This window comes from Sapajus apella, unplaced genomic scaffold (genome assembly GCF_009761245.1).
Source record: "Sapajus apella isolate SASKATOON/1434 unplaced genomic scaffold, GSC_monkey_1.0 scaffold50, whole genome shotgun sequence".
Taxonomy (NCBI): domain Eukaryota; kingdom Metazoa; phylum Chordata; class Mammalia; order Primates; family Cebidae; genus Sapajus; species Sapajus apella.
This window is the reverse complement of record NW_022436990.1, coordinates 13,283,152-13,303,281: the sequence shown is the minus strand read 5'-3', so window position 1 is coordinate 13,303,281 and position 20,130 is coordinate 13,283,152. Positions and strand designations below refer to the sequence as shown.

Below are 20,130 nucleotides of genomic sequence, written 5' to 3'. Positions count from 1 at the left end.
ATACACACATACATACACAGGTCTATATATGTACATAAACATGAAAAAAACATTTTCTCAACCAATGAGTGGATAAAGAAAATGTGTATATATGTACATATGTATGTACATATGTACCAAATTTTCCTTATCCACTCATTGGTTGATGGGCACTTAGGTTTTACATATCTTTGCAATTGTGAATTCTGCTGCAATAAACATAGAACAGCACACGTTTAACTTGCATGGGAAGAAAACTTACCTTCACATTTAAGACCTTGACGTACCAGCCCCCACAGCATTTCTCCACAGTGATCACAGAAAGCTGGAGCTCTGTATGAATGAACAAAGAGAGCATGGGGACGAATCTGAAAGTCTTCAAAGGTGGCAGAAGCTGTAAAAATAGTGATATTGAAAAGTAAGTTGAATGGGTACTCTGATCTGTAAACAAAAAAAAAGTATGCAAAATAACAAATATGCCAGTGTGGATATAACTCTCATCAAAGTTAGGGAAGATAAGATGCAACACAGCTTGAACTTTCGGCCATTAGACATTCTTCTCAGCCATAGTTTTACAGTTGGTGGCAAACAACCCTCTCTCTTCTCCTCTTCCTGCCTGGCAAAATATCAGACCACTTTAAAAACAGCCAAAAAAATAGCAGAAAGCATGAATGAAACGATAAGTAAACCTGATTAAAAAAATACCTGATGATACTTTAAAATACTTTAATTTTTCTCTTACTTAAATGAGCCAGAAACGTATTCAAAAATATTAATAAAAAGAAAAATTGATGAATTCAGACAGATCTGAAAAATAGTATAATTGAGTATGACAATGAAGAGGTGCATTACGGGACACAGTTGAAAGACAGATAAGAAATGTAAGTGGCTTTCTAATAGAGTGATAGAGCTGTTTGAACTCTTGGGCCATCTGTAATAACTAAGCATTTAAATCATGACTGAGCAACAACCAAGCAGCCACTTCACCAACATGCCAAAGAGAGGGATTTAATACATACGTTGGTGAGTTGCAGTCCATTCTGAGAATTATACCTTAGTCAATTATATTCATGCTGTAGGATACTTTTTGGTGTTGCCTACTGTTGCTTATTCTATATGGTCCTCATGTAGAATATTAAAATCCATTTTTATTACACTTTTTCATATATTTGTATTATATTATAAAAGTGGTTTGTGCCTTTTTTGTTGCTGCTCAAATCAAGTAATAGAAAGGTACAGACAATTGAAATGGAAAGATTAGCTTTTTTCTCAAAGTTCTAATGGAAAGTGGTGGATCTTTCCAGATCTATTTGTACACAGTAAGCCGAGGTTGAGGTTGCACAGTATAGCACAGAGAGTGCTGCCCTGGCCATCACAAGACCTGGGGGAAGCTTGGCTTTCATTGCAGTGACATCTCAATAAGCACAAGCCTCAGTTTCTCGTACCTAAAAAGAGGCTGTCTGATGACGACTTCTCCAATCCCTTAAAATTTAAACTTCCATTAATGTCAGAACAGAACCATATGAACTTAATTTTGTAAGATTTTATTCTAAGAGAAATTGGGGAAAACTGAGGCCTTAAATATGTTCCTTCTATTCTGCCTTCCTTTTCTGTCCTCCTCAATCCAAGTACGTTTAGAAAATTGCATATCACATTTCCTGCTTCAAGATTCACAATATAATGGTCAAATGCTTACTCTAAGTAGATAAGAAAAATAGTATGGTTTGGGTACCAATCATCTACTTTGGTGATTTGGTCAAAATATGTCCAATTGGGGGAATGCTAAATTCTCTTTAAAATTGGTCTCTCATACTCATGTACAAAATTAATTTTTTAAATATCAAAGAAAATAATTAAAGATAAAACTTATGCCAATCCTTAACTTCTAGCTTCTCCCCTCTGCCCCTAAATCACCCCTCCAGACCAAACAATTATGACAATACTATGACAACTATTAGTTGAATAATTACTGTAGTTTTCAAAATAAGCAACATTAGAATTTGACAGTACAAATACCAAGCTGGATTCAGACATTTCCATAATAAATTAAAAAGAATATAAATAATTAAACTAAAGATTTTCAGTGACACTCTCCCAATTTATGCCAGGTAAATTTGTTTTTTGTTTTTTTCATTTTTTGAAGGGGATTAACATTCATAAGCAGTTAGCACCCTTGACTTATGTTTAAATGCCATATTTCTAAAGTTCAATTTTAATATTCTCTTGTTAATTTTAGAATAATTAAATACATTTTTAAAATAAAGCTACCAAGTGTGGTGAGGTTTTACATCCATTTGAAATCAAAGCACAACATCCATTCATTATGAATTTACCTGTTCTGCACCCTGGGGGAAATCAGCATTAGTTGAGTGTATGCATGCCATCTCGCCTAATCACAAAATTGCACTTCAGAGATAATCACTTAGCACAGGAAAACAAAGTGAATGCTGTAATTCCATTTCATTTAAGTTTAGGAATCAAAATGGACAGATAAGAATAGGAATATTAAAGCATCTAGAGATTCCAAGAAAGGAACAATGTGCTATCTGTCAGTCTGTCATAATCAATCGGCCAACCTAAATTAAAACCGTATGACAGGGTAACAAACTCAACAAAATAGGCCCTTATACTGGTATTTGTGTTGCTTTGATTTGCTCTATTCACAGCCTATTGTTATACTCCAGCGTGCAAGAGAAGAGAAAATGACATTCTTTTCTTAGTCATTGAGCATTTGAAACAGGTAACTGAGCCAAAAACCCTAAGATAATCATTTCTTTTATGGTTCATTATAAATTGTTGCACAAATGGTGTAAACTGTTTGGTTAGCAGTAAAGAAGAAACAAGGCTTCTGAAGCAAAATAATCTCTGGAGGTCAAAATTATTTGCATAATAAAATAAAGTAATGTCAGATACTCCAAGAGTTTCAGTACTTTTTTAAAAAATGGATAATTTTGGCAATGGGAGAAGCATTAACTCTTCCTGGCTATGACAAGCTGAGGCTGATGTAATGAAAGGAAATGCTTAATCCATGGCAAGCATCATCTCATTTTATTTATGACAAGCAATTTATAAGGTAGTTATTATTGCTACCCCCATTTTGCAGATGAGAAAACTGATACTCAGAAATTAAGGAGCTACAATAGGTAATGCAGAATCTGAACTCAGGCAGTCCTGATACCAGAACCATACAAACTCTCTCAGCCACAATTACTCAACTTATATTTCTTTGACTATTTAAACAATATGGACTATATGCTGCACCTTTATTTTATGTATCACTGAAAAATATTTTTTAAAACAGTGCAATTAAATACACATACACATAAACCCTTGTAACATGCACCATTATCTTATAACAAATGTTGGGAAAATGAGAAGCCATGAAATATAGTATAGAAAAAATTAATCCAGTTCTCAAGGTCAAAAATTCTTTTAGTGTGCTTTTTGCATAAACTCCATGTTTAGAAATCCTCCTTTCCAAACAAATTGAGGAAGAGTAACTGGTGTCTCCACTTTTACAAAAGTCAATGGTGATGCATAGCTAAAAGACAACTGGAGCTTTGTGTCCACATGATAACCATTGAATTCACACACTGAATTGATTAGTTTGTCCCAAAGCAAAACATTTTGAAGTTTCTGAAAGTTGTGAAGCTTTCTTAGATGAACATTTCTTCTTTCTTTTGTGTCTAGAATATTGAAAATAGTTTCTGGATATCACTCTTACACAAATTCACATGCTCATCATTTTTAAGGTATTCTGTAGATTAAAAAAAAAAAAAAAAGCAATATTGGCCAGGTGTAGTGGCTCATGCCTGTAATCTCAACACCTTGGGAGGCCAAGGCAGGCAGATCACCTGAGGTCAGGAGTTTGAGATCAGCCTGGCCAACATGGTGAAATCTCATCTCTGCTAAAATACAAAAATTAGCAGGGCATGGTGGCATGCACCTGTAATCCCAGCTACTCGGGAGGGTGAGGCAGAAGAATTGCTTGAAACTGGGAGGTGGATGCTGCAATGAACCGAGATCACACCACTGCACTCCAGCCGGGGCAACAGAATGAGAATCTCTCAAAAAACAAAAACCAAAACCAAAAACCAGTATCTTCTTTAAACTTCCTATCATTTACCCATAAACACACATCATTGGTGGAATGACCACTATTCACAATCAGTTTATCTCATTTGTGAATATCTCAAATTTTTAGAAAGTTCCTGTTATTGAGGCCCCAGTACACTTCTATAACTTTTACTTAGTGGTCACAGTGCTAAAAGCAAGCCTTTAAAAATAAGGCATTTTTATGCATTTAAGTGAGCTCATGTAAGTAAAGCAGTCCTAATAATTTCAAGCTAGCATAGTTTATATGTTATTAATACATCTAGAACCTACTCGGTAATATAGTATATGTTGAAAATAGAAAAATGACTAAGGAACATTATCTGCGGTTGAGAGTTCTAAGTCAAAATGAAGATGACAGACACATATATATTTATAATACTAAATGCAGGGATGGAACACAAAACAAAGGGTAGCTAAGTCTGCCTAGGTCTGTCAGGGAAAGCTATATCCAACAGAGAAATTGTAGAGAATCCTGAAGGTTGAAGAATATTTTGAAAAGCAGAGAACACAATAAAAGAGGGAACATTTTCATATAGTCTAATTTTTATTATAAATAATTTATAGAATTGTCTATATATTTCTTTACAATTATTGTGGGTTCTTGACACTTCATCATCTTTGGTGTACTGTCAGGGTAATCAGCAAGAATGACTATAAATTGTCCATGAGGCGGGGAACTGAGAGATGACAACAGATCAATTCCACACCGTTGTGGCCCAGGTGTGTGAGAGTGCTTGTAAAATTAAGCTTGCATATGTCCATGCTCTCCTCCAACCACCCTAAACACATATACCTGTGCCCCGAGGCTGGTCATTTTTTCCCGCTTCTCTATTGGCCCCAGTCTCTCCAAGTCAGTTTTACATCAGATTCTCCCTTCATGCAACTATTGTTCAAATTAATCTCACATTTCACATTTTTGTTATACCTGGAAACATCTAGAGTTGCAAGGGCCCACAGCTCTCCAACAAGAACATTCAATAAATTCTTGTAGAGGGACTTGCAATAACATCTTTCAGATGGGTGAAGATATGAAGGGAATCTACATTTTTGGCTTAACATCTGACCAGAAAATTGTTACTGAGGTGCAATGATGGGAATTTGGGAGGCTGTGAATATATCATCTCAGAGATCATAATAGCCAAGAGAAAAAAACATAAAGTGTATTTAGATATCTTTACCAGGCAGCTCAGAAGTTTATGGAAGGTATTTCATAAGTTTGTGGTCAGAGATTCAAAAAAACATGGCTACAAGAGAAATAAAAAAGTTCTCACAAGTCAGATTGAAAACACAATAGCAAGTTGCCCTAATTAGGAAGAAAAGGGAGTGGTAACCAGATGAACAATGTGACTGCCCAGGGAACTGTCTGATAAGTTTATGTTCAGGAAAGGAAAGTCTCAACAGCAGAAGGAGCAGCACAGAGTCAGGCTGAATGCAAGTAAATGGCTCCAGCCAGAGAACCACCCTAGGAAGCCAAAAGAAGGAAAAGCTGAAACTTTTTAAAAGCTGAAAGAGAACAAAAGGCTTTTCAGCTGTGTGTTTCATGTGGAAGGAATGAAGCAGAGATAGGCCTCAAACACAGGAATAAATAGTTTAATGCTAACAGACAAATTAGAAAAAGCTATTCAATTATACATATTTTTTCTCTTTTCTAGAAAAATAGAACATCTTTAAACTAAAAGAAAAAAAGAGGAAAAAATAGAAAGAAATAACATATCACGAAGAAAACAGTCTAGGATGGAGGAGAAAGGAAACTTTAAAGAAATTATTTTAAATAGGCCCAAATGAAATATAGATGAGTACTTAAAAGCTTATTTTTAACTTTAAGAAAACATATATCTCAATACCCTAACAGAATGTTGTTTGCTTAATGAAATTATTCTAAACCCCTTTTGTAAGAAGAATAGAACATATTCTAATAAGAATAGAAAATTTAACAGAATAATATAAATTTAGCCCTACTTCATATCAAAATGTTCTATAAAATGTTGATATTTTAAAATATGGGTGGCTGTGAAAGACAAAAGAGAGAGATCAGCAGGCTAGAATTAGTGACCCAGAAATCTACCCTATGTATATATTTAAAGTATTGTAAGTGATAACAGAAATCAACGTCAAGGGTGGAGATATCATTTAAAAATAATTAACAATCAGTAACAATTAGCAACGTAGGGGAAAATACAATTTGAAACAATATTTCCTCTCCTATACTAAAATAATTACCTGTTGAGCAAAAAGTTAAATAAAAATACAAAATCACAGAAAAACTAGAAGGGCATAGCGTGAATGCTTACTAAATCTCTGGTGACAAGATGACTTAGAAACAGGAGCTCATAAATCCGCGGTAATGGAAGAAATCAAATGAGAAAGACTCATTAGCATGATCATGTAGGCACTACTGGTTGACTTGCCAAGGAGTCATATAATATCTCTTCAATTTAGCATAGTTACAGTAGATTTATTTATAATAATTATAAATTCTAGGTCACAGAAATCTAATTATGTTTAATAACTCCAGGTATATAGAACATAATTACTAATATTCAAGGAGACATCCCTAGGCAGGTTTAGAATTCTGTTTTTTCAATTTTTTTAAGCCAGAAGGAAGCAGTGGGACAGGAGGACTGTTTGATAGCAGGACTAAAGCATTGCTCAAGAAATAGTTGAGGATCCACTCATTAACTCGCAGAGCTACAGATACCATGTGAAGGATCCTTTATCAGTTTCTTTTCCAGGCAACTGAGCTCTACGGTGGCTATAAAACATTTAGTTTAGAAGCCTCCTGCTAGGAATGTTTCTTGAAGAAAACAGCTACAAAATATATACAATTATTATCTGTACATTAAAAATAAATTTATTTTTAAAAGCTTTATAAAAAATAAATGCATTTTTATAAAATGGAGCCTTATGTAGCTAAAGGATGAGACAACTATAAAAAATGGAATTATTTTATGCCATCTACCTCCATACAGAGTTGGCCACGGATACTCTCCTCAACATACTTTTTATCCAGCCATTTCTAAGACTGCTTCTCTGTTTTTCACGTCAACCCCTCCTTCTGTTTTGCCTACATAATTCTCAGGTAGCCAGCTTCCATCCAATCCACACCTCAGCTCAGTGTCACCTACTCTGGGATATGCCCACCCCCACCTGCAGTAGACTGCCCTCTTCTCTTTTCCATAGCATCCTGGACACTTCTGTCATAAAATGTATCACTGAATACTGCCACTCCTTGTTTATCTGTTCACACCTAACATTTCAGATTACAAGACCGCAACTTCTCTAACTTTTCACGCACATATGGAAGTGATTAATTCTCATAAATAAAGCAATGCCTTTAAAACTAATGTTGCTTGCCTGCAGTTCTAAGGCTCTATATTTTGTTAAGTCCTAATAAACTGTAAATACAATATTTGCAAGTTCAAAAGCAAAGTTCATCAGAAAAATATCTTGGATCACATTTTTAAAAGTGTCTAGCATTGCTTTCCAGAGATGTCTTTGCTAGTACCTTTTTACTCTAAAGGCAATATGGTGTCAGTAGTGATAAAAAGCATGGACAGAATGCCAGGGAAGACCTGGGCTCTGGTCCTGGTCACAGCAAATGCATGACCTGGGTGAAGCTACTTCACCTTTCTGAGCCTCAGCATCCCCTTCTCTAAAATGGGCTTCATGTAATGCATCTCACTGGATTATAAGGAGGACACAAAGTGATTACCATAGTCCTTTGCATACCATTGGGAGCTGTCACAAAAAGTTATTAGTACAAGGATGAAATATATGGGCTTTGTGGTCAGAAAGACCTGGTTTGGAATCCCAGTTATTATTAATAATTATTATGGTCACAACCATCATTATTACTGTTTGTAAGTCTGTTGCCAATTCAGGGCCCTTAAAAACTAAGGGCAATAAAAACCAGTATTATTTGTTCCTTCTACTACCTTATAAAGCCTATGCTTCCACTCCAGAGGAAATTGCTTTTCTATCTACCAGTTTGGTTAACACTAATTAAACGGAGCTAGGTCCACAGGGCTGTGTCTAGTTCCTTCCCCAAAATGAATCAATTAACAGTTGGGAATTACAGTGGGGAAAGAAGGGTCACCATATCCTGATGAGACTGAATGACAAATGCCACAGCTGGAAAGAGATTAGAGAGCATCTCAGTTCAAGAAAGAATATAAATGGTTGCCCCATGTGTCCAACATAGAGGAAAAAGAAAATTAAGTAAAAATGTCATGGAGTCAAATTCTAGCTAATGATTGCAAGCTCTGCAGGCACCCTGAATAGAGAGAAAGAAAGGTCAAGTCTGTTTCTTAGAAAACTCCATCGTGTACAGGAGGCTTTACACCTTTAAAAGGATAATGATCTAATTTACATGAGGAACACCAGCATAAAAATTACCGTTAAACTTCTTACAAAAGCCTGGTAGACAAAGACTAGGTACAGTATGATTCAGAAATATTCTGATAAGCAGCAGGGTTTATCAGGATGAATAGCATCACTGTTGTCAAATATAATAGATTTGCATGCAGAGACACAGGGCCAAGGTTCTACGTGCTTTACTTCAAGTTGCTTTAAGTTTCACTGCACTTTTCGTACAAACAGATGCCTATTTTTGATTCATGAACGACAAAATCCAGAAAAGCTGTGAAATCCTCAGGGTATACCCAATCCAGAAGAAGCGACAGTTCAACAATTGCTGAATCCACTTCAGCGCTGGTTGGCCAGGCACCTGCTGTGTGCAGGAATTGTCCAGGCTGCTGTGGCTCAGGGGCACTGAGAGGAGGGAACTTGGTACTGAAACACTCCCCTCATTCTTTATGAAGAACAAAGATGACTTTGTTCTTTGGTCCACTCTGATTCGTTAGAATAAAAGAAGAGCTTTATTAATGAAAAATCTGATTTTGTACTTTTTCATCAGGTTTATTGAGATATAACTTACATAAAGTACAATTTATTCCCCTTTTGTGTACATTCTTGACAAACACATACATACAGCTGTGTAACCAAGACCAACACTGAGATACAGAACAATTCCCAAATTTTCTGTGCCCCTTTGTAGACAATCACTTCCCCACCCCCCTTCTCCTGACAACCACTGGTTTATTTTCTGTCCCTTATCTAATATATCATATACATGTAACCTTTGAGTCTAGCATATTTTGGCATAATGCATTTGAAAGTCATCTACACTGTTGTAGGCATGCATAGTTCATTACCTTTTTGGTTGAGTTGTATTTAATTTTGTTAAGATGCCACTGTTTGCTCATCCATTCACCAGCTGAATCCTTTCAATGGCATCAGTTTACTCATTCACCAGGGAATTAGGGTGGAGGGTCAGCTAGGATTTGTGGAAAGTGGAGATCAAGTCAAGAGCAATAGGCTCCAATGAGATGAAGGACAAAGGAATATTTATTTGGGATTGTACAGGTCATTCATAACAAAGAAGCATGATTATTGAAATAATTTTCTTTTTACAACACTGGATAGCATATAACTTCCAAGTCAGATAATATGGCTCCATTGCTGTTTTCACTTACCACGTACAAGTTGCAGGACTTCTCTATACTTCACTTTCCTCATCTTTGAAATGAGTATAATTACTAACTCAAAAAACAGTTGTCATAATTATTTAAATGAGGAAACATTTAAAGTATGGTAGAGTACTTGGCACTATTATCTGGCAATATACCAAATATGATAAAATATGATAAACATATTTTCAAATATGCATCATAATTTAGATGTATAGTAATCATATTTTTGTACCATTTACAAAAATTAACTCAAACTAGATCATAGTTTAAATATAAAATCTAATCTATAAAACTTCAGGAAGAAAAATCTGAGAAAAATGTTTATTACCTTGATTTAAGCAAAGACTTCTTAGATATATCAAAAGTATAACTTTTCTTTGTTTTTGAGACAGAGTCTCACTTTGTCACCCAACCTGGAATGCAGTGAAATGGTGCGATCTTGGCTGACTGCAACCTTCACCTCCCAGGTTAAAGTGATTCTTATGTCTCAGCCTCCCTAGTAACTAGAACTATAAGCATGCACTACCATGCCCAGCTAATTTTTGTATTTTTAGTAGAAACAGGGTTTCATCACATTGGCCAGGCTGGTCTCAAACTCCTTACCTTGTGATCCGCCTGCCTCAGTCTCCCAAACTGCTGGGATTACAGGTGTGAGCTATGACACTCAGCCAGTTTATCCCATTTTAAAAAAGTAATAGGCTTCAAAATTAAAACCTTTTAAACAGGAAAATGAAAAGTGAAAATTTAAAAATAATAAAAATTAAAACTTGTTTAGAAAGATCTGTTGAGGAAATGAAAAAAAGTCAGGCACAGTGACTTGCACCTGTAATCCCTGCTAAAGGGGAGGCTGAGGTGGGAGGATCATTTGAGACCAGGAGTTCCAGACCAGCCTGGATAATATTCCAAAACTCCTATCTATAAAAAACAAAACAAAAATCAACAAAAGAAAATAAAGAACATAAGAGAAAGCGACAATCTGAGAGAAAATATTTGCAAAACACATTCATGTTAAAGGACTTGTATCCAAAACATACAAAGAACACAATAATATTGAGGAAGTAAACAATCAAATAAAAATGGGCTAAAGATCTGAAAACAAAGTTGACTTAAAAAAACTATATAGATGGCAAATAATCACATGGAACCTAGTTCATTACAGTACATTGTGGCTCTATGAGCTTTGATTAACTAGTTTGAAATTGTAATCGCCATTTATGGCATTATTTAAATCACGTTATTCTGTGTTCTAAATACTTAAATTACAAAGTAATGTTTTTTAGAACATAACTTACTTATATTCAGGGCTATCTACCTTTGCTTTAGGATTTTACATTACATTTCATCTTTGTAACTGAAATCACAAACGGTTCCACTTAGGGGAATATTTGGAAGGTCAAGTCATCATTACCAATTTTTAGAAAACATTACAAGTAATTTCAGATTACAATTTTTAATTGAAAATTAACTACATGGGGGACAGACTTTCATTTGGGGCAATGATTCCATTTTTAAAGTTTATTTTTATTTTTATAGAGAGGATCTCCCTGTATCACCCAGGAAGTGGTATGATCATAGCTCACTACAGCCTGAAAGTGAGCCCAGGAGTTTTAGGCTATAGTGAGCTATGATCATGCCACTGCCTGGATGATACAGGGAGATCCTGTCTCAGCCTCCCAAGCAGCTGAGACCACAGACACATGCCACCACACCCAGATAATTTTTTTAAAATTTCCATTCTTGTAGAGACAGGGTCTTTTCTTATTGTCCAGGCTGGTCTCAATCTCCAGGATTAAAGAAATCCTCCTACCTTTCCCACCTAAAGTGCTGAGATTGCAGGTGTCAGCCATCATGCCGGGCCTAAATTTATATTTAACAAATAATAATTGTACATATTTATAGGGTACAGCATGATGTATACACATGTATATAATGTATAGTAATTAAATTACGGTAATTAATATAGCCATCTGCCTCAAATAATTATAATTTCTTGGAGGTGGAAATATTCAAAATGCTCTCTTCTAGCTATTTTGAAATATATATTATTGTTATCTATCATCAACTTACTTTGTGATGAAACACATTCGTTGGTTACCAAAATGCTCTGTATGTGTACTATAAAATAAATCATTATTTCAGACTTCGTTCATTTACTCATTTAATACACATTTTATTCTTACATAGTACTATTTTAGTCATACCTGATTTGGCCATTTATTTTAATTCCATTCCATCTTCTTCCCCACCCCTCCACCGGTTTTTTGAGACAAGGACTCACTTTGTCATCCAGGCTGGAGTGCAGTGGCACCGACCTAGCTGCAGCCTCAGTCTCCCTGGGCTCAGGTGATTGTCCCATCTCAGACTCCTAAGTAGCTGCCACTACAGGCACACGCCACTATGTCTGCCAAAATTTTTTAATTGTTTTGGTATTTTTTGTAGAGTTGGGGTTTCAACATATTGCCCAAGCTGGTCTCAGACTCCTGAGATCAAGCAATCCATATGCCTTGGCATCCCAAAGTGTTTGGATTACAGGTGTGAGCTACCATGTCCGGCCCCCTCTTCTGTTTTAAAGAAAACAAATTGTGCCTAATCACAATGTCACTATCATTAAAAGAAATAATGGGCTAATTTTATTATCATATAAATTCTGAACCAATTATCTAATGATTTCAGGAGAATAATGTAAATAGTACAGGATAAAATGTTTAAGAGAAGACAGATATAAATTTTCATTTAAATTTGCTGTTTCCTGTTAGGGTTTGTTCAGATAAGCGATTCTAACACACTTTTACCGTGTTCATAGTGGAATATACCAGCAGAGGGGTGAGGGGAACCAAGTGGTTTTCAAATTATAGACAAACGACATTTTGATAGTAGCCCCTTTCCTAGTCTAGAGAAATAGTCTCCACATGATAAAAGTGGAAAAATACAAGTGTGTTGAAAAGTACAAGTGGAGGCAGAAAAGATCCTGATGTTCACCACACTGCAATGGGTTAGGATTGCTAATTCTGGAGTAAGAATTCCTGGAGTAAAAGCTTGCTTGAGATTGAAACCCACCTTCACTACTTATCAGCTGTCTGAGCCTGGCCATATTTCTCAACTCTATAGGTCTTAGTTACCTCATCTGTAAAATGAAGAAAATAAATGTCATTAAAATTCCCTCAGGGTTGCTGAAGTATTAAATTTGTATGAAGCATTTAGGCTAGTGCCTGGCATATAACAACTCTGTCATAATAAATGTTTGCTACTTTTTTTTTTTTTTAAACAAAGGTCTTATTTAATTACAACATCACCAGATATGTGAGTGCATACCAAATAACTGTTAGAAAATTGGTGTTAAAAAAGCAAAAAGTACAATGACAGAAAACATGATATAGTGCACCTCTAAGGAGATGATGCAGGCTAACTGGATAAAAACACACACCTCCCAACCATTTCGACATACACATAAGTACCAAATCTGGAAAATCTTAATAATTTGTTGATTTACTTTGCTTATGTTTGCTACTTTTTAGGAAATTTTCTTGTTTCTCTATCCTCACTTTAGTTATTGTTGACACACTATATTTGCAGCATGCTGGTTCTGTCTAGCTCATTCTGTCCACATCATTGTATAGTTCCTTTGTTTTAAAGTTACACGAAAATACTGCAGCACTGAAACTGTGGGACTTAATTCTTTGTTTAGCTTCCATAGAAAGTGATTTTTAAAATGCTGTTTCTAAAGTGAAAGTTTATCCCAGGTAACACTCTAATGAACACTTGCAAATCATTAGTGAAAAAAAACTATTTCCAAGTACTAGATCTTAATCTCCTGTTTTTGGTTTAGATGTTTGTTTTATTTTATTTTGTTTTTATACTGTAGAATAGCCAACAATGCCTGACATTTTAGATACGTATTAGGTATTTGTTGAATGAATGCATTATCTCTTTCTCAAAGGAATATTTATTCATTCAACAAGTATTTATTGCTGCTGGAATAAATAACAATGTATTTAGCATTTAGTATATATGCCAGGTAAAGTACTAACCAAATATTAGTATAATAACAATCATTATTATTGTTATTTGGTATGACTTTTCATTTATTCAATTTTTTTTTGGAGATGGGGTCTCCCTGTCACCCAGTGCAGTAGCACAATCTTGAATCACTGCAACCTCTGCCGTACCAGCTCAAGCAATTCTCATGCCTCAGCTTCCCAGGTAGCTAAGATCACGGGCATATGCCAAATTACCCCACTAATTTTTCTATTTTTGGTAGGGACAGAGTTTCACTATATTGTCCAGGCTGGTCTCAAACTCCTGGGCTTAAGCTATCCGCCCACCTCGGCCTCCCACAGTGCTGAGATTACAAGTGAGAGACGCCATGCCTGATCATTTAGTCAATTTTAAAAAATGTCCTTAATGTTTTTCTAATTTTCCTGTATTTGTCTCAGAGTTGGACTAGGTTCACATGTCTATTCCAAAGAAATCAAAAGTGACAGTGGCATAAACAAGTTAGAATGTGTTACATTCTCACATATAGAGGTAGGCAGCTCCAGCCTTCTATGGCTAGTCCATCAATCTAGGATACTTCCAGCTGACCATTCTGATATTCCTTCCAATTGGTTTTCCTCTAGCTCCAAAATGGTCATGATTCTAGGCAGCAGGATGTGATAAAATAGGGGCTGATGTCAGTAAAGGAAGAGGAGAGAATGGATATTGTGAGGCAAAGAGTCTCTTCACAGTGAAGCAATTTTATGTTTTCCATTGCTGTGAACATCAAAGGGGCTAATTCATGAGTTCCATTTTTGACCTGTACAGGACAAGGTGCAACTGAGAAAACTGAGATATACAAGTAGGGGTGGATGAGAAGTAGGCAAGTAAATACATAGGATACACAGTGAAGTTTAGATTTAGAGTAGAACATAGACTGTAGAGTTAATTTGGGAGTCATCAGTGTCACAATATTAAATAAAGCCATGTGAATTTATGAGACCCTCTAGAGCTCTCATTTCCAATATGGTAGCCACTAGACATATTTTGTTATTCCAATTTAAATAAATTAAAATTTAATAAAATTAAAAATTCACTTATTCAGTCACACTAGCTACATTCAAGTTCTCAATAGCTACAAGTGACTAGTGGTTACTATATTGCAGAGTGCAGAACATTTTCATGATTGCAGAAAGTTGAATTGGACCCCACTGCTCTAAAGAGAGAATTTAACAGTAACAACAAAAAATGTGGACCACAAAGTTGGTATCTATGACATATTAATTTTTCTCCATTTATTTGCTAAGCTCAAGCTTAATTTTTATTCTTAAATTTTATTATTGTACATACTGAAATTGGCTAACAAATAGTACACTTACTTTTAGTCAGATTCTGTGTTAAACATATTATTAATTTTATATAAACCCCCAAATTCTCAAAATGAGTGCTATTATGTTCCTGTTTTTATAGATGATGAAATTAAGGCTTTAAGTATGGATAAATTGGGTTATAAACTAAAATAGGGAATATCTGGAGAGTAATTTAGATTAATCAGAATCCAGGCCTACATATGAAGTTTCTAAGTAATCATATCTACTGCAAATAAGTATCACTTTGTCTTTCTCCAGTATTTCTACTTCATTCCATTTTGTGGTATTAACTCCATTTGCAAAGAACTTCCTAAAGAATGTTGAATACTAGTATAGGTAAAGGCAGTCTTTTTTGGGGGGTGGGAGTGGGGGTGTGGGGTGACAGAGTCTCTCTCTGTTGCCCAAGCTGGAGTGCAGTGGCACAATCTTGGCTCACTGCAACCTCTGCTTACCAGTTTAAGTCATTCTCTTGACTCAGCCTCCTGAGTAGCTGGGATTACAGACATGTGCCACCATGCCCGGCTAACTTAGTAGAGATGGGATTTCACCATATTGGCCAGGCTAGTCGCAAACTCCTGGCCTCTGGTGATCCACTCACCTCACCCTCCCAAAGTGCTGGGATTACAGGCGTGTGCCACCACACCTTATCCAGTTTTTTTTTTTTTTACTTTGATTGGACTGTGCCTTACATTGTCTAGTTAAATATGATGCTGAGTTATTCCTTATTATTTTAAATGTGAACATTTTTATTTCTAACCAACTTTTTTTTACTAGAAATTGATGTTGAATTTATAAATAATTATAAAAGTCATGATAGGTTATAAGAACTGATTCATTAATAATGTGAAGTCATCTTATTTCTAGAATAGCTTGCTTGGATATTTTATATTATTCTTTTGTAAGCTTATTGATTCTATTTTTTCCAAATATTTTATTTAGAATTTTTGCATCCAGGAGGCAAAAATAAAACACTATTAATTGCATGTGGACTCTGAATTCAAATATTCTTGGGATTTATGTACAATTTTAGCAGCAAATTCCTTAATGTCTCTACATCTTGGTAAAAGGCTCCTTGTCATGCCTAGTGAATACTAAATGCTCATAAACATTAGCCATTCCATAAGTGAACAAGATCTATACTATTCTTTCCTTTTCTTACACAGTTTTTTCTTATACAGGTTTTGGCGGTAAAATTTTTCAATGTTTGAATAATTTACTGGACAAGTTTTTTTAAAATTGTATGTGCTCTGGAACAGTTTCTGCATATGTTTGACAGAAATTTCACTTAAGATTTCCTGAAACAACGCTCTTTGGGTGGGAGGTGCAAGTGGGGACTTGGTACATCTTAAACAAATTTCCAATTTTAAAGTGTTTCAAAAGTTTCAAGTTCAAATTTCAAAAAGTGCACGTGTGCATATATCACAGTAAAGAGGACATTCCAATAAATTCCCATAATCTAAATCACAAAGTAGGTAAATGTTTCTCTTAAAATATATTTCAACACTTAACTAAATTTAATTGTATCTTTGATTAAAAAAAGAATGCATTTTAACATAAATATGTAGGTCTAAATTAATAAACTGTGAATATTTGAGTCACAATGTAATTAGCACACATTTAACATGATAATCCTAATTTTCATCAAAAATATTATTTGAAATAAGTAAGCATTAAAATAAATATTAAAAACAGGCCAGATGCAGTGTAATCCCAGCACTTTGGGAGGCTGAGGCAGGTGGATTGCCTGAGCTCAGGAGTTCGAGACTACACAGGGCAACATGATGAAACCCGGTCTCTATAAAAATTACAAAAAATTTAACTGGGTGTGGTAGTGCACACCTCTAGTCCCAGCTACTTTGGAGGCTGAGGCAGGAGAATCGTTTGAGCCCCAGAGGCAAAGGTTGCAGTGAGCCAAGATCGCACCACTGTACTCCACCTTGTGCTATGGAGTGAGACTCTATCTCAAACTTCAAAACAAAATAAAACTAAAACAGAGGACAATTTGTATACTAACTTCCAGATTTAGGTAAGTAAAAAGTTTCTATTAAAAGCTGCCTGTTAATCAGAAGGCCACAGGACAATCACTTTCCTGGAGTCTTTTATAGTAATTGTCCTAGACGAAAGTGATAAAGAAAAAAGAAAGTATACAACTCTGAAACTAAACCATGTGCTGCATCTATGTTGTAAAAAGCTGATAAAAATGAACCTAAAAATGGAAATTTAAGATGGAAAAAAATTTATCTGATAATAAGCAGAGAATAGATTAAACATGTACCATATGGCAACTTTAGCCTATCTTCCTAAACTGTGCTATAAACATAACATTAGTATAAACTATTCTGAGCAAAAATGTTCCAAAAGGTGATTTTGCCTGCAGGATAATTATACTTGGTAAAGCTTTGAAGTCATTTTCAAAAGCCATTGTTCTCAGCACTCAAAGATTGTATCTGACCTTCAATTTTTTGGGTTCCTTCCACATTTACAATGACATTCTCTAGATTATTTCAACACTCAGCATGACTAAACTAAACAAATACAGCATTCTCCAGCGTATTTAAAACAAAGTGGCATTCATATTTTGCTTAGTAGATTTATAGTCAACCTCCTAGGATTATATATTCTAGCTAAAGAGCTGTGATAAATCTACCAATAAACAAAACAGGCCAAGTAAACTATAACACGGTATGTAAGTGAAGAGGGTTTTGGAGATTGTCAACATCAAGAAGAGATGCAAGCAAAGAAAAGGGACGGTATAGAGAAAGATTAGCTGTAAAAGATGAAGGGAGGTACGAATCTTTTTTTTTTTTTTTTGATCCAGAGTCTCGCTCTGTCATCCAGGTTGGAGTACAGTGGTGCAATCTCACCTCACTGCAACCTCCACCTCATAGGGTCCAGTGATTCTTCTGACTCAGCCTCCCGAGTAGCTGGAATTACACGGGTGCGCCACCAGGCCTGACTAATTTTTGTATGGAAAGTACAAATCTTGGCTTGAACAAGAAATAGAATTTCTTATGCAGAAACACAGTGGGATAACTCTTGGAAGAAGAAACAAGTGTAGGAAGTGAGGGGTACTGATGGAATCATCATCATTGTAAAGGAAGATTAATAAAGCTAAGCAATGGTAAAGACTGTGGCTCAGTAGTTTGGAATTCACTGATGGACAACTCTGCTATATCAAATGTAGATTCTAGAATGCAGTAACACAGACAGGAAGCTTTAAAAATATACTGTCATTTATTTTAGATAAAAATATCACCCATATAAAAGAGCACATATAACATGTGCAATTTAAAAAATAATAACCCCCATTGCATTCTCCATACAACTAAAGAAATGGACATATCATTATCTTTGAAGCTCCCTTGTGATCCTCCTCCCCAACTAGGTGGATTAAACAAAGGAGTCTCAGTGTTTAGTGAATACTATTTAGGAGGATACAATGGGAGGTGCAGAAAGAATAGAGACACCTTAGAGGCCAGTAAGAATCCTGGACGCCTTGAACTAAGAAAGCAGCAAGAGGAACATATAAGAGAAAAAAACCTACAATGCACTGTCACAAAGTACAGAAAGGCAAATATGACTCCATTTGTTGTTTATCTTGTCTCTTCATTTTTAGAGTTCTTTTAGTTTGGCTGATTTTTGCATGAAAGAAACAAAATACTGGTAATACAAACACAAATAAGAGCAGAACATCTGAAGGGCAAGTCCATGTTTCAGACCCATAGTTGAGGGAATAAGACATTTAAGTGTGAAAACTCCATTAGCAGAAGTAAGTTTAAAATGAAGCCAAGGTCAAGAATAAGGGTTCAAGAAACAATTTCTAAAAAATGTCAGTTAATGAAAGTGAGACAAATGAGCCTTTTGAGAAATAACAATTACAGAAGTAGAGCAGAGCATTCAGATTTGAGGCTGGAGGGCTAGCAAAGAAGTAGATGGAGGAATCGATTATAAGATGTGAAAACACAGGGAAGAGGAGAACCAGGAGCACTCAGTGTCACAGGTAAAGAAAGAGGAAGGCCTTTGGAAAGGGAAGAATTGTGTGGCCTGAGAAAACACTTCTATATTTTTTTAACATCTGGTTAGTTACAGATTCTTGTAAAAGGGAGTGAAAGAGCAAAATCCAGCCTACTTCAAGTGAGAAAGACAAAGGTGGGAGAGAATAAGAGATGGTCCAGAAACTTCTTCCCTTATTTAAAACTGTTAGAAAAGCATGTGTTGTTTTAAGCCAGTAAGTTTCTCATCATTTGTAAAAGCAGCAATACAGAGAAGCACTGTTTCATTTATTTCACTTTGGCTCTGCCGAATTCTGTACTGGTATTCTGGGACAAATTTCCTGTTGCAAATAAAACAAAGTTTTCTTGTGTCTTTAAGTGGGCTTCCTGGCCCTTTCTGTTACTTCATGAAAATGAGAATATGTGGTGAGTTAAAAAGCTCAAGAGGGAAAAGAAAAAAAAAAAAAAAAAGAGAAGTTAGATTACTGGAAAATTTATTTTGCTTCTGAGTAATAATAATTTTATTACATTTATGTGTTTCCATAACAGAGATGAATAATATTGTCACATGGGGTGATGGGAAGAATGAATAAGCTGCTTGTGTCACTGTTACAAAGAATGCCTGCATGGGATCAACCCTCCCTCTCTCATGTTACCAGTCAATGCTTGTTTAAAATGGCCTTATGGCCACCATTATTCTCCAATGCATCCTGAGGAATATAGGCCAAGCAGAGGCATTCATTATGTTGAAATTATTAGGAGGACACTTAGAAATATTAAGTAATTATACACTTAAGTATATTGAAATAAAATAATAAACAATAACATCACTGAGAAATGCTTCCTTTTTTCATAGCCACATTGTCCTGTGTAAAAACCAAACTTATTCTCATAGATCATAAATTTAATTCTGTTTTTTTGATTCTAATATGCAATTTATATTCCAGAATTCATATACTTAATAGTAAAATGCTTTTAAAAGAGTTAATATAAGCCAATAATACTAACAGTATGCTGAGAAAATGAACAGTTAAGCTTTCAAAATTGTTGAGTATAGATGGCAATTCTCAATTACACTACCAATGACATTTTCCCTAGCAAAAAACTACACTGCATTTAAAGATAATGAACAAGTAGAAAGTGAGAACTAGAAAAATGGCCATGGATGAT

At 35.3% G+C, this 20,130-nt stretch overlaps 1 protein-coding gene across 3 annotated transcripts in view; it reads right to left on the bottom strand.

Annotated features, from left to right (window-relative positions):
* Positions 1 to 20,130, bottom strand: part of PRKD1 (protein kinase D1) — a 347,836-nt gene that overhangs the window by 85,989 nt on the left and 241,717 nt on the right. For all 3 annotated transcript variants that reach the window (XM_032242645.1, XM_032242647.1, XM_032242646.1), the window contains exon 3: positions 242 to 373. In XM_032242645.1, the coding sequence (XP_032098536.1) occupies positions 242 to 373 (132 nt within the window). The remainder of the gene's footprint in view (positions 1 to 241; positions 374 to 20,130) is intronic.